This window comes from Anabrus simplex, chromosome 9, assembly GCF_040414725.1.
Source record: "Anabrus simplex isolate iqAnaSimp1 chromosome 9, ASM4041472v1, whole genome shotgun sequence".
Lineage (NCBI taxonomy): Eukaryota > Metazoa > Arthropoda > Insecta > Orthoptera > Tettigoniidae > Anabrus > Anabrus simplex.
In genome coordinates, this window is record NC_090273.1 from 80,105,113 (window position 1) to 80,119,735 (window position 14,623).

Sequence of the window (14,623 nt, forward strand, 5' to 3'; positions counted from 1 at the left end):
TGAACTCGATGGATGAAGCTGTACGCATAAACCGGCTTCGGTGGTGGGGTCATGTGAGGCGAATGGAGGAAGATAGGTTACCTAGGAGAATAATGGACTCTATTATGGAGGGTAAGAGAAGTAGAGGTAGACCAAGACGACGATGGTTAGACTCGGTTTCTAACGATTTAAAGATAAGGGGTATAGAACTAAATGAGGCCACAACACTAGGTGCAAATCGATTATTGTGGCGACGTTTAGTAAATTCTCAGAGGCTTGCAGACTGAACGCTGAAAGGCATAACAGTCTATAATGATAATGTATGTATGTTTGTAAACAAGCCGTGATTTTGCAGACGTTGAAACACCCAGAGCTTGTTTTAGGTATCTTGATTTTACCTTTTCCAAGTCCTCTAACTCTTTAAAGTTCAGGAATTCTCCTACAATCTCAAGCCTGTAGACTAACACTGGTAACACATTCACTCTAAAGACCACCATGGCTGTATCAGTTTCAATGTTATTGCTGCGACCATTCCAGATCTTGGATGGATTCTGAAGCTGCAGCCTGTAGTCTGAATGTCCGCACCCAGGTAATTGAAGCTGTTGACTCTTTAGAGACGAACTTGATTACACAATATGTACTCATTGTCTGTTAGTTTCCCACTTTTTCTGTATACCACTATTTCTGTTTTCTCCTCATTAATCCTCATTTGTTTATGTTTGTCCAATTTGTTGGTTATATGTTATATCCTCTACCGTTATTGCCATGTCATCTGCATGAATTTACGTTTTTGCATTGGTCAATTCTATTATCATTGCCCCCCTACATCAGAGGTGAAAGCACTGAATAATATAGAACTGAGTGGGTCTCCATGAAGTATTCCAATTGTCTGTGATATCCAGTTTGACTTTCCTACTCCATCATCCACCTGAGTGTAGTTTTCGGCCAGCAGGTTTGATATATGTGATATAACTTCAGATTTTCCAATTAACCTCTCCAACTTGTCAATGAGAAGCCTCCTATTCACCGAGTCAAATGGGTTTGCGTAGTCTATGAATACTACGTATAATTTTTATCTTGGGCTTTTCCTCGGTAAGTTGAATGTCATCCAACTAATTCTCCACTTAGTTTTATGGGATTTAAAGCTTAAACACCATATCCTCATGGAACTTGTGCAGAGTAGTCTTAATTTTATTTATTCAGCTTAATTGGAGGACTCGATAAGATGACGTATTCGAAAAGACTCTATAGTGACAAAAATAAGATTGGTACCAAATAAGCAATTATATGAATGAGTAGGATTATAATGAAATACGCTGCTGAGGTATCAAAACTGAAAATTAATAACTGAATTATCCCAAAATTGTTAACCTCTTACCTATTACACATGATTTTCTTACTATTACAGTCTATAAACTGAGGTTCCTTATATTGTCAAAACTAATTAAGTATAACATAAAATGGTATCTTTTTCAGGCATAATCTGTTAATAAATGCTTTCTTTTTGAGGTATTTTTTAATTTTATGTTAAACTGAATTACTTTTGACAGATGGAAGAACCTCAGAGTTATAAATTAATTAAGTCAAAACTGAAGAGAAATGTCTTCCATTATAACAAATTTAGGTAATATGAATTTGTCAAACCATTTGTTTAACGCAAGTACTTGCTTTTTGAAATTCAATCAGTGAAAGGAATCTCTACCCTGGTAGTTCAAAGATAGTGTCCAACCCCTGATCCCAAGTTGGCGAGTTTGATCCAAGTAGCTAATTTTTAATTATTGAATAAAAGTCTTGACACACACTGTCTTTGTTGGCATATTAAGATCTGTGGTGGCACACACTACATCTACTCAACAAAATAACTTGGCTTTGGGAACCCCCTGCACTGGTGATTGGTGTTAGCAAACCAGAATGTCTAAATTATTCTTTTTTTCTAGTAATCAATCCTAGGATTGGTTTGCAGTGATTGTTACTCTTTTCCACTCTTGCCTGCCCTTGGCCAGCCTCTTAAGCTCCAGGCATGAGAAGCAGCCTAGGTCCCTGATGATTGGTCGATGTACTCCACTCTGGGTCTACTCCTTGCATTGGAGCCGTCAGCGGCACCCATCAATAGCGTGGGCAATAGTCGCCCATACCTATAGGTGTGGACCCACCAAGTATCCCTGCGTAGTAACCTTGTCTACCCATGATCTTTTGAGGATTCTCCGGTAACATCACATCTCAAAGGCATCAATTCTCTTCCTTTCTGCTGAACCAAGAGTCCACATTTCCTTGCTGTAGAGCAGCACACTCCATATAAATGTTTTGGAGAGCTGCTTTCTCGGTTAATGTTGGAAGTGCAGAATTTCTCATTTTTGTTAACATATTAACATCAAGGTGTATAGTTGCTTTTTACTGGAAAACTGCCGACATATGATATATGTATTTCAGGTTGCAATGGGCTAGAAAATACAGTATAGAAAATGTTCTGTTCAGGATTCGGCCATCATAACACTGGCCGTCATGAACCTAGTTATCCATTCCCTGCAGTTGTCCAGACTTGACAATCTCTTATTGGTGTGGAAATGCACTGCGGAGAAAAGTGTGCTGACTGCTGATGAAATTGGCTCTCTGTTTTCTCCATTTCTTTTGCTGTGAACTCCACAACCGGTGATCCTCCTGAAATAAGTGTTAGTTATTAACACTTAACATTTCCGTATTTCTTCCTCACCACATAAATTTATTTATTTCTTTATTTATTTAACTGTGTCAGAAACATACATTATACTTATAATTATACAGAACAATAACAAATCTGGTACTATAATCATTAAACATTTCTGATGATGGCAGGTAATGATGTGATTTATGCTCTACATAAATACAAAATTAATTAAATGTGGTGTGACCAATAAGCGGCTAATTTACATGCTTCCTTGGTAGCGTCGATCACATTCTGGAGAGACCAAGTAGTTGGACACAAGTTACAAACAAGAAGATGGCTCATTGTCTGTTCTTCACCACATTCACATAGAGTGGAGCAGTGGCGAAGCGTGAACTAAGTAAGGGGGTAGACAGAGATTTCTTTTTTTTTAACTGTTTTAATCATATTATTATATGGAATTTTGTTTTCGACACATACATCTGTTGATATACAATAATAAAGTTTTATTAAAACTTTATTATTGTATATCAACAGATTTCAATACGGATTAAAACATGAGATTAGTCACTTGCAACATACATCTGTATTCAGTATTGCTATAACCCTACGTGCACTTGTTTTATTTTTAAATATAGACGAAATAGGCCGCGGGAGTTGTCATATAACAACATACTTTTACAATAAAAATAGCAATATATTTCATTGTTATGTAGATTTAATAAGAGAAATAAGAAATAAATAGTTGTTCGTACAAGTCACCTTAAACAATATTTTTGTAAATGAGTTTAATCCGCCTGTCCTTCATTTCGGCAAATATATCTATTACTCTTGTCTTGAAGTCAGGCGTCTTGCTAAGATTCCACAGAAAATTCTTCTCTATAGCTAGAGTTCCCAAGTTAGACAGTCTTTGGTTGGTCATCCAATTTCTTAAATACGTTTTACCATTTGAATGTACTCATAGCGCGTTCACTAGAACTTTAACGGAATATACAGCATCAAGTTAAGCAATTTTTTCCGTATGCGTACTCTGGAGTACCGTACCTTATTAAGACTGGAAGCCAATAGTTTTTGGGGTTATAATACCGCAACTAATATTGGCGGGCAAGAAAATGCACGTACTTGAAGGGTTTTGATGCTGTCATTCATTTATTAGGTGTAAGTTTACTATACTTCGTATTTAAATATTATAAATTTATTTTTAAACGTGTCTTATAATAAAGTAAACTCAAATTAATAACATTAAAAGCATGTCTAAGATGGTAGCCAATAAGAGCACCTTTATAAGAGAGATCCAAATACTAGCCAATGAGAGCAAGAAGAGACGCTGGTAAGTCTGTCTACTGGGCGGAGACATCTCGCTATAGGAAAGTCATAGTTCCACAGTCAGCACCTACAGATATCGTTAGTGTTGCTCTATCTGAAAGCTTTGAAAATCAAAGGGAAAAAACACAGAATGGACAGCGTCTACTTTCGCCTACCTGCTTCGTGTAACTAACGCGAGCCTTAGCATTGCCGAAGTGAGACGAAAATAAGTAAAGCGGGGAATACAATAATGTCACGAATCTGGAAATATTTAATGTTCTAAAAAGTAATTGAATTAACTAGACAATATTTCTTTCACAAAATGTTAAGGCTACACGCTGTCTACCCTGTCTCCCCTGACGCTTCGCCCCTGGAATGGAGTCACAAACAAAACCTCACTTTCTCATGTTGGTCTTTGTTCTTTCAACTCCTGAACGCAACCTGTTGAGCGTCTTCCGTATTGACCAGCTTTCCTCGTGGCCTGGAGGAAGTCTTTCAGAAGGCGTCATCCACCCTGCAAGGTGGCTGGATCTGGAACGCCATGAATTCACTCTGAAGTTTGATGGTGATTCAGTGAGGCTTTCAGTTGTATGGAGAAAGCTTTACCTTGATTTGAGCCGTTGGGTTGCTGGATGGTACCCATATAAAGTATGGGTCATCAGGTTCAGTGCTTTAGATTTCTCCAGTCTGGATGCACACTCACGGTGAATATCTGGAGGTGGGATACCTGCTAGACAATAAACTTTATCAAGTGGTGTAGATCTCAGTCATCCTGTAATGAGTCTGCAGATTTCATTTAAGGCGACATCCACTTGATTAGCATGACTAGATCTACACCAGACAGGGCAGGCGTATTCTGCTGCTGAATAACAGAGGGCTATTGCTGATGTTCTTAAAAGGAGAAGATGCGTCCCCCAGGTTGAACCCAATATTTTCCAGATAATGTTGTTCCTTGCAAATACTTTCCTTTTGGTATTCTGCGTTCTATAGGTTAGTGCTCGGTCAAGAGTTACTCCTAGATATTTGGGAGTGAAGCAACGTTCTAATATTTTACCTTCCCAAATCACTTGCAGTTTTCTCGCTGTCTGACGATTTTTTAGGTGGAAGGCACAGACTTGTGTTTTTGATGGGTTTGGTTTTAGTTGGTTCTCTTGGTAATAACCGCTTAGAATTTATAGAGCATGGGAGAGCTTCTCTTCAGCTAGTTCAAACGTTTCCTCTTGAGCTGCCAGAGCAACATCGTCTGTATAAATAAAGCTCTTTGTCCCTTGTGGGCGAGGCTGATCATTGGTGTAGATGTTGAAAAGTATAGGTGCTAGCACACTCCCTTGTGGAAGGCCATTCTTTAAGTTCCTCCATCTACTCCTCTGGCCTTGGAATTCAACAAAAAAAACTTCTGTTCTGTAGAAAGCACTCAGTCATTTGGGTGAGTTTATAGTCCTTAGTTATTCTGTGCAATTTACAAAACAGTATATGGTGATTAACTGTATCGTAGGCTGATGTCAAGTCAACAAAAACTGTTCCAGAAACAATACAATACCACATAAATAATACATGTAATTAATGTATGGTGTATCCTTTTTTAAATATGACTGACAATATACCCATTATTTTTGATTTTATCAAATTATGTGCCAAAATACCGAAAAGTATCTTTTTCTGTAAAACTGTTATTAGGAAGTAAATGCATTTTTTATGAACTACCTGCACCCCTAATAAGCTAATGTATGCACTAGGAAGAAATAAGTTTTCTAACTCTGAAAGAATTACTGAAATTTGGTGAGCAGTTTGGGAGTCCAATTTCTTGATTGAATGAACAGCGTACTGGTGTTTGGTTCAGAGAGCCCTGGGTTCGATTGCCGGCAGGGCCAAGGATTTTAACAACATTAGAAAATTCCTTCAAGGATTGTTTGTCTTTGTCTCAATATACTTCTCTTGATATATACACAACACTCTACACTACTAAACACAGTAACTTAGTTTACTAACGGGGTTGCATGTTTAGTAATGAGAAAAGCATGTAAAAAAGCTGTAAAATGATACCTGAAGTAGCAGAGAGGAAAGTCCTTCGTTTATTCTTGCCAGGGATCCATCAAACCTCGTCTAGAAGCATTCTTACTTATATAGGAATATTAAAACAGAAACTATGTAAATCAGAGAATATCAGCTATTTTCTTTGATCCTGTTGGCTGTATTGGCCAGCATGTAATGAAGAGCACTATTTTCTCCGATAAGGGCTCACATCATGTCTGTCCGCAGAGCTGCAACTTTCTATGAAAATAAAACTGCGAAGTTTGAAAGTATGATGGCATGTGTCAGGTACAAGTACTGTATCCCTGATGAAAACATTACGTATGGAAGGAGTGAAATTCACTGATTTTTAAAAAATGAATAAGTCCATAGTGAAGGTAAGTCAATGTTCATTAATTCAAGTTGTGTCCACTGTTGAACTTAGAAAGCGCTGCTGACAAGGGGAAACTAAAAACCAATGGTCTTGTCCCTAGCCAGATCTAAGTTCCCAACTTCCTAAGTTGGCAGCCTTGTGTAACGTGCTGTGATGTGCAAGCCACACCATGTTGAATTCCTAACCTCTCTTCTCTTTTGCACACCCATTAGTAAGGTTTTACCGTAATCACGGCAGAAACACACAATAGTGTGTGCTGCTTTCCATGTAGCGTTTGCCGGAAAGGGCATCTGGCCAAAAAACTGGGCCGAATCCATATAGAGTTCCATCTTAAATTAGGATTAAGGCCATGAAGAATAAGAATAAGGTTGAATAGTTCTGGAGATTGGCCTCCACATACACACAAACTTGTAAACTTCCTCTCTTTATAATGTTAATATAGACGACATTGTTTGTGATTCAAATAGCAATGTACCAGATGGTTCATTCTTTTCTGTTTTGTGTCTGATATCATAAATTGAGTTTAAAATAATCTATGTTACATTTATGCTTTATATTTTGGTTGCAGATAAGGCTGAAATGGAAGATTTGATCATCAAGATTTCGGACATTACCAAGTCAGTGTACGAGTTGAAATGCGAGGTGAAGAGAGAAATAGAAGAAACGTACGTCAGCTTCTCAAAATTACCAGCTGAAAGTCATGCGCTTGTATCAAGATTGAAGCTGATTTCTGGGGAGATGGAAGTACTCGACGACCGAGTTAAAACCCGGGTAAGTACTAGGTTTTTAAGAATGTGTGTTGTGACTGGCTTTTGTATTTGTTGTGTCAAGAGATTGATTTCTTATTATGGTTGCAACTATGTCATAATGAAATGGGAAGAATTGTAATAAAACTGTATTGCAAACAAAGGTCATAAAATGAAAATTAATTTCAATTATATAAATAATACATTTAGCTCTCTTAGGCCCGGTTGTATAAAGACATCTGACTGGAGATCAATTTAAAACCTATTTCTGAAAATGAACTGAGATTACAACTTTGTTGTGTTGTATAAAACTGAACTCTGTTTACATATATGTAGTTCAAATGTAATTGAAGTTCATAAAAGTGGACGTCGCAACACCGCAAAACAAATGAAATATGAAATAGCTTTCCTCGTTGGATAATACTTAAATGGTGGGACTGACCTGGCCGTGACTGTCAACAAATGAAATACGAAATTGCTTTGCTCCTTGAATAACACTTACACCGTGAATTGAACTGGCCGTGACTGTCGGCAAATGAACATCGTTTGCAGCATGTACTGGAATTTTGCCATATGCTTTTTTTGCAGCAAATACGGGGTGAAGGAAAAACAGATCTCCGACTTCGCTCAATCATGTACAGATAAGAAAGGGTTTCCACCTTATCAATACTGTTTATTGTAAGAATTAACTTACAGTACCACTTTCGACCCAAATTTGTCATCATCAGCTGAACATAAATACCTTTACATATCTATCAAGCAATAATTGACATTACCCTGTCTAAAGGAAGATGCCATAAGGAAACACCATGTCTGATTGTGTCCAAATTGGGTGTGTTGAGTGTGAGTTGGTTATGTGCTATGATTTGACTTTCAAGTACGTGGGAATAAAACTATCTTCTTCAGGACTAGAAATTTAACTGTAAAATCTATCCTAAGATTAAATCTAAGTTATATGTACAAATGCAATAAACACATTAAAATACATTAAAATAATAAGTATAAAACCTTTCATGGACTTGATTATGCGTGTCTTGCATATATTTTCATTCCCGTTTTAGAGTCCATAGTTGTACAAAATCTGGTGCTTGCAATCATCGGTAATGTTGTAAGTCTCTTAAGAAGTATTATTATTTACTTAAATGATGTCTTCACATGTATATATAAGGCGTTCAGAAGCCAAGCCGACTAACTCCAAAATTTTGACAAGTGCAAGTAATAACATGGTTGGGTAGCATCACTGAATATTTGTCAGTGGCCAAAACAACTAACTCCACAGTTAAATGTTTCGCCGCCAGAATGCGCTATCTGCTCTGGCACCGGAACATTTTACTAGTGGTTTCAGTGACCAAAGTGATTAACTCCGCAGCTTTTTCTTTTATTGAAAAAAGCAAAAACTTGTAGCCATATCTATTCTCCAAGGGATTGGTATATCATTCTTGGCTGCAGGTAAACAAACAAATATACCCTCACAGAAATGAACCATGAAAACTTGTATTCAACGGAAAACTTAGAAAAGTGTATCACTAACATGAAACGAAGTGTCAAAGGTGAACCAGTTAACTGGCTGACAATAAGATGGATCAGGATTGAGAAGGCTGAACCAAAAATTACTTTCTTCACAGAAAAACCTTTTGGAAAAATTAATATCCAGAAGAAAAATGGAAACGGGCGTCCTTTAGAAAGCCTACCTAATGTTCCACAAGATCTTCTTTATAGCACATCCAGACCGATCACCATGGCAAAAAAGAAGGATGAATAGACCTCTTGAAGTTTATACCTCCTATTCATCACCACTACTATAAAAACTTGAAGACTGCAAGAGAGGAACCTGTCAGTGATGACGACTGCATCACGTGTGCAGAACAGAGGCAACGAATAACATATTTGTATTTTAGGCAGTTTTTATGTGTATTTTAAGTACTATTTAATGACTTACAATAATACTAGTGCATTGTTCATGTAAAAGGGTTTTGTTTATACCTATTTGTTTAATAAAATGACTTGTATACAAACCACTCAGATAACTGTGTCAAAACTTTCAGTTGGCAATGTGACTAACTCCATAGAAAGTGACTTCTTTAGGGGAGACAGAGACATTAAAATGTTTTTATACATTTATAAAACAAGAGACTATTACAAAACATTCAACCGAGCTCGATAGCTGAAGTCGCTTAAGTGCGGCCAGTATCTAGTATTCGGGAGATAGTAGGTTCGAACCCCACTGTCGGCAGCCCTGAAAATGGTTTTCCGTGGTTTCCCATTTTCACACCAGGTAAATGCTGGGGCTGTACCTCAATTAAGGCCACGGCCGCTTCCTACCCACTCCTAGCCCTTTCCTGTCCCATCGTCGCCGTAAGACCTATCTGTGTCGGTGCGACGTAAAACAACTAGCAAAAAAAAAACATTCAAGCAATATCAATCTAAGTTTACCCCTCCCACACTTATGTTAAGAAATAAAAATGGAAAAATGGCACACAATAATCAACATAATGCTAACATCCTTGCAGAATACTTTAAAGAGTTACTTAATTGTGAGGATCCTGTGGAACATTTAGAATTTGACCCTAACCCAAAAAATAAAACTCCATTACAAAAGATTATACCACCAGTTACAATGAATTGAAAACAGCAATTAATGCACTTAAAATCTACACAGCAGCAGGAGAGAATCAAATAGTAGCAGAAATATGGAAGAATGCTAATGATTAGACTATTCAAAACCTACATAAATACATCATTGATATTTGGAACACGGAGAAGCTTCCCGAGGAATGGAATGCAGCGATAATCCACCCGCTGCATAAGAAAAGTGATGTACATTGGTGCCGACTACTGTGTCTGTAAACTTATATTGTTTAACTGTATCATCACTGAACATGTTTTTCTTTTTTGCTTAACTTTCCCATTGTAATGTATCTTAATGTTTACAATTTAATTACTAATCAGGTAGCTGATTTATGCCTTGAGGAGGTACTATGACTGATGATGCCCTCAATGAAGGGCGAAACATGTCTCAAATGGATTTAATATTAAATTCCTAAGTGTTTAAACTTTATAATGTATTGAATAAGTGACACAATAAACCCTATAGCATCCTACATTCAGTATCTTCAATACGGATTAACAATGACATTTATCACCTGCAAAAACAATATACTATATCAGACACACAAAGGTCTTCCAGGTCGGAGAGGATGAGGAAGTTCTGGGAGAAGAAAAAGAAGAAATTAACTCAAATGTATTGATTTAAGTGCTCCAATGTAGGCATAAAATATGTAAATAAAGTGCTGAATCATCATCATCATCATCATCAGCCAATTCTATCATTACATGATGTGGCCTCTTTAAGTCGTGAACTCAGGTAAGTCTTTGGCAGAACTCTCAAGGTAGAACGGTCTCGAGCAGTTCTCTGCCAGGTAGCACCAGCTATTCTCTTGATGTCTTTGTCCCATCTGTCTGGCGGTCTTCCTCTAGGCCTTTGATGATCTCTTGGACTCTATTTTAACACTAGCTTCATCCATCTGTCATCTTCCCTTCGAGCTATATGTCCAGCCCATTGCCATTTTAAGGTGGCTATTCTCTCAAGAATGTCATTAACTTTAGTGACTGATCTGATGTCATCTGCTCTCTTCTTATCTTTCCTTGTAAAACCCAGCATTGACCTTTCCATGCCTCTCTGCGCTGCCCTAAGTTTCCCTTTTGCAAATTCGTTCAGTGTCCAGGTCTCACAGCCGTAAGTCAGCACAGGTAGAATGCACTGATCATAAACTATTTTCTTCAGATTTACTGGCATATTTGATCTTACGACAGTCGAGTTTCTTCCATACGCCTGCCATCCTAGCTTAATGCGTCGAAAAATTTCTGGTCTTATATCACATTTCATATTCATCAACTAGCTCAGATAGATATATTCATTGACCTTCTCTAACGGCATGTTGTTCATGTTCACAATTCCTGCTGTGACCCACTTGTTGGACATGACTTTTGTTTTGGAAAGCTTCATCTTCAAGCCGACTGACTCACATTTCATGGCAAGATCAGTAATTAATGTCTGGAGTCGTCATTGTCGTTTGCCAGTAATGCAATGTCACCAACAAATCTCAAGTTGTTAACCCTTCTGCCATTGATCCTTATACCCTTTCCTTCCCAATTTAACTTCGACATTACCATCTCCAAAACAGCTGAGAATAGCTTTGGAGAGATTGGACCACCTTGTTTAACACCTCTTCCGATGGGGAATTCTGGAGTTGCTTCACCGCCATTAACAAAGGCTGAAGAGGTCTTGTAGATGTTGTTGAAAACTCTGATATAAGCCATATCAACTCCCTGCTCATCTAAGATTTGTAAGATAGCTGAATGGCTAATTGTATCAAATGCCTTTTCAAAATCAACAAAGGCTATGCACAGAGACATCTGGTATTCATTTGCTCTGCTAATCACTTCACGCAGAGCCAGAATGTGGTCCATTGTGCTAAAGCTGCTGCGGAATCCTGCTTGTTCAACTGGCTGGGCTGAGTCATGAGTAGAGCTGATTCTGTGTAAAAAGATCTTCATAAAATGTTTATACAAAACAGAGAGCAGGCTTATAGGACAATAGTTTTGGATATTGTGAATACTTCCTTTGTTATGCAATAATACTATCTTTGCTTTATTCCATGATGCTGGGATTGAAGCATTGTGTAAACAAGAAGTGAAGATTTTAGCCAAGTGGTTTACTGTTTCATCACCTGTAAGCTTCAGAATATCAACAGAAAGATCATCATCACCAGCAGCAGTTCCTTTCTTCATGTTGTCTATAGCCTATCTTACTTCCGAAGGATGTATATCTGGAACTTCAGTTACACTGTTTAGGTCAGGTGCTTTCGAAATTTCCTTTGTTTTACTATACAGACTGCTATAAAAGTGATTAAATTCAAAATCTCCTCCTTTTCAGTAATTCGACCATTGCCTCCATCAATTGCTATGATCTGTTTTTTACCAATTGTGAGCTTACGTTTAGCTGCCTTTAAACTTATGTTCTCTACACTTGTTCGTAAGGTTTCTTCATTGAACTTCTGTATATCAGCTTTCATTTCTCTTCTTAAGGTCTTACGTAGCTCAGAATATTCTATTGTGTCCCGATCAGTTCGAATTTTCATTTCTCTTCTCCTCTGTAGCAGGTCTTTGGTTTTGTCACTGAATTTATTTATTTATTTTTTTTTTTTTTTTTGCTAGGGGCTTTATGTCGCACCGACACAGATAGGTCTTGTGGCGACGATCACTGAATTTATTTGGTGGGTAGTTATTCTTATATAAGCCACCTACTTCTTGTGCAGTTACAACTAACATTTATGCTAGGTCTTCTTCCTTTGTTACCTGAAACTTTCTTTGGATGACTTTTTGGAATTCTTCTTTGTTTCTTCTAAATTTTTGCGATTGATTACGTTTGTCTTCCTTTTTACGAGTTTTTTTTCTTTCATCTCTTACATTGATTTCAATTCTTACTGTTACAAGTCGATGATCACTGCCAGTATTGACTTTGTTTAAAACCGAGGCGTATTTGACAGAATAAAGTCTATCTTGTTTTTAACACTGAAGTTGGGGCTTCTCCATGTCCATTTTCGGTTAGGATGCTTTTTGAAGAACGTGTTCATTATTGGCATGTTGGTATATTCTGCAAATTGGACTAGTCTCTCCCCTCGGTCATTCCTGTCATCAATCCCGTAGTTGCCCACCACTGATTTGCCAAGTTTATAGGTGATATAGATGTTGATTCCCATAGGGAACATGAAATATTTGTCGTGAATGAGTAAATTTATAATACCAATATAATGGTCCATTATTGGACATTATAAATTTTCCAGCTAACTCATTCTTGGTTGCCTGCGTTTCGCCCTCATGTGCTAAGGTTGGCTCATCAGTTGGTACTTAGCACACCTACCGAGACGCAAGGCTAGTGCATACTGTGGAGGCCACTGCATAGGCTACTTGAAGCCACCAGCAGTGCCAATGCACTATGAGAGACTATGTCTCACTTCCAAAAATTGATGCCTGCCTGGCCATCAGATGATATAGATGTTGATTCCCATAGGGAACATGAAATATTTGTCTTGAATGAGTAAATTTATAATACTAATATAAATGGTCCGTTATTGGACATTATAAATTTTCCAGCTAACTCATTCTTGGTTGCCTGCGTTTTGCCCTTGTGTGCTAAATTGGGCTCATCAGTTGGTACTTAGCACACCTACCAAGATACCATGGAGGCCACTGCATAGGCTACTTGAAGCCACCAGCAGTGCCATTCGAGCTATTCTGCTGGATACTCCTTCTAGTACCGATATCTTGTCAGTGATGTTCCTGTTTACTAGAAACCCAACTCCATTCAGTTTTCCTTCTGGCTCGCCACAGAAATGAAACAAATTTCCAGATTTTAAGAGGAGACAGTCTTCCCCTTTCCGACGTATTTCACTTAGATCAACAACACTCCAGTTGATCTTCCCAAGTTCTTCTTCAATCTCTTGTAGTCTGTCACTACCTAGCAATGAGCGACAGTTATAGGTACAGACATTGAATATTTGAGGTTTCTTTGTAATAGATCTTTGTTTCTGTGACATCAAAGCTGCTCCCACCCGGAGATCCGATTGTGGGAATATTTTACCTCCAGAGAATTTATTAACCTTAATGTCATTCATCATTTGACTTAAAGGGTGTGAAGCTTAATCACCACGCCTGCTTCAATGACGGATTGGTGATCCTTCCGCACTGATTGGCTTGCCGACTCAGTTTCCCGCTGGGATTGGGTACCCAAACCTTTCACTGGGTTGCTCGGCTTAACAGGGGCACCTCTTGTAGGTTATGTGCTTGGAGTGGAAGTGAGAGAGGCTAGAGAACTCAAACTTGCCGAGTCCTTATGTTATTGTTGCTAGATGAATTGCAACGACGCAACTCACTCCCATTTGCCAGAGTCAAAAGACTCTTCCCAGGTGAGATTTTGGTATGAAATGACTTCATTCTTACTTCAGTCTTAAAGTTTACGTAGCATTGAGATGTCGTTCATTGCTGTTACATCTGCTGCAACCTATCCATCATGCATCTTGTATAGGTACACAGTTATCATAGATTATAAATTTCATGGTTCTGATCCGTATTGTAATTACAATATAATTATTAAATTCATGTAGTAATGTTCCACCTTTCAATACGCAATATTCAATATTCTAAATCATATTAATTAGGGACTAGTTTCGGCTGGAGCTGGCCATCTTCAGCCTTAATGTAATGTAATGTAAAACATCTAATAACTAAACAAATGTACATGCACACAATTGACATAAAACAAATGAAATATATATATACAAATTGACATTAAAAACTGGGATGAAATTATGAGTAAATTTGAAAATAACTAGGTTCTAACATCATGAGTATGCTCATCATCGAGACTCTTTCATGTATTATTATACACAGAACTGTTAGTTCTAATACTGCTAATCATTACTAATTCAATTGTAAACGGGAACTGGTAAATGTTGATCCCGTAGTTTATCACCAAATCTATTTGAG

The 14,623-nt window shown here is 37.7% G+C and overlaps 1 protein-coding gene across 1 annotated transcript in view; it reads left to right on the plus strand.

Moving 5' to 3' along the window:
* Positions 1–14,623, plus strand: part of Zw10 (Zeste-white 10) — a 196,409-nt gene that overhangs the window by 2,775 nt on the left and 179,011 nt on the right. The window contains exon 2 of the mRNA XM_067153573.2: positions 6,898–7,100. Coding sequence (XP_067009674.1) covers positions 6,898–7,100 — 203 coding nt within the window. The remainder of the gene's footprint in view (positions 1–6,897; positions 7,101–14,623) is intronic.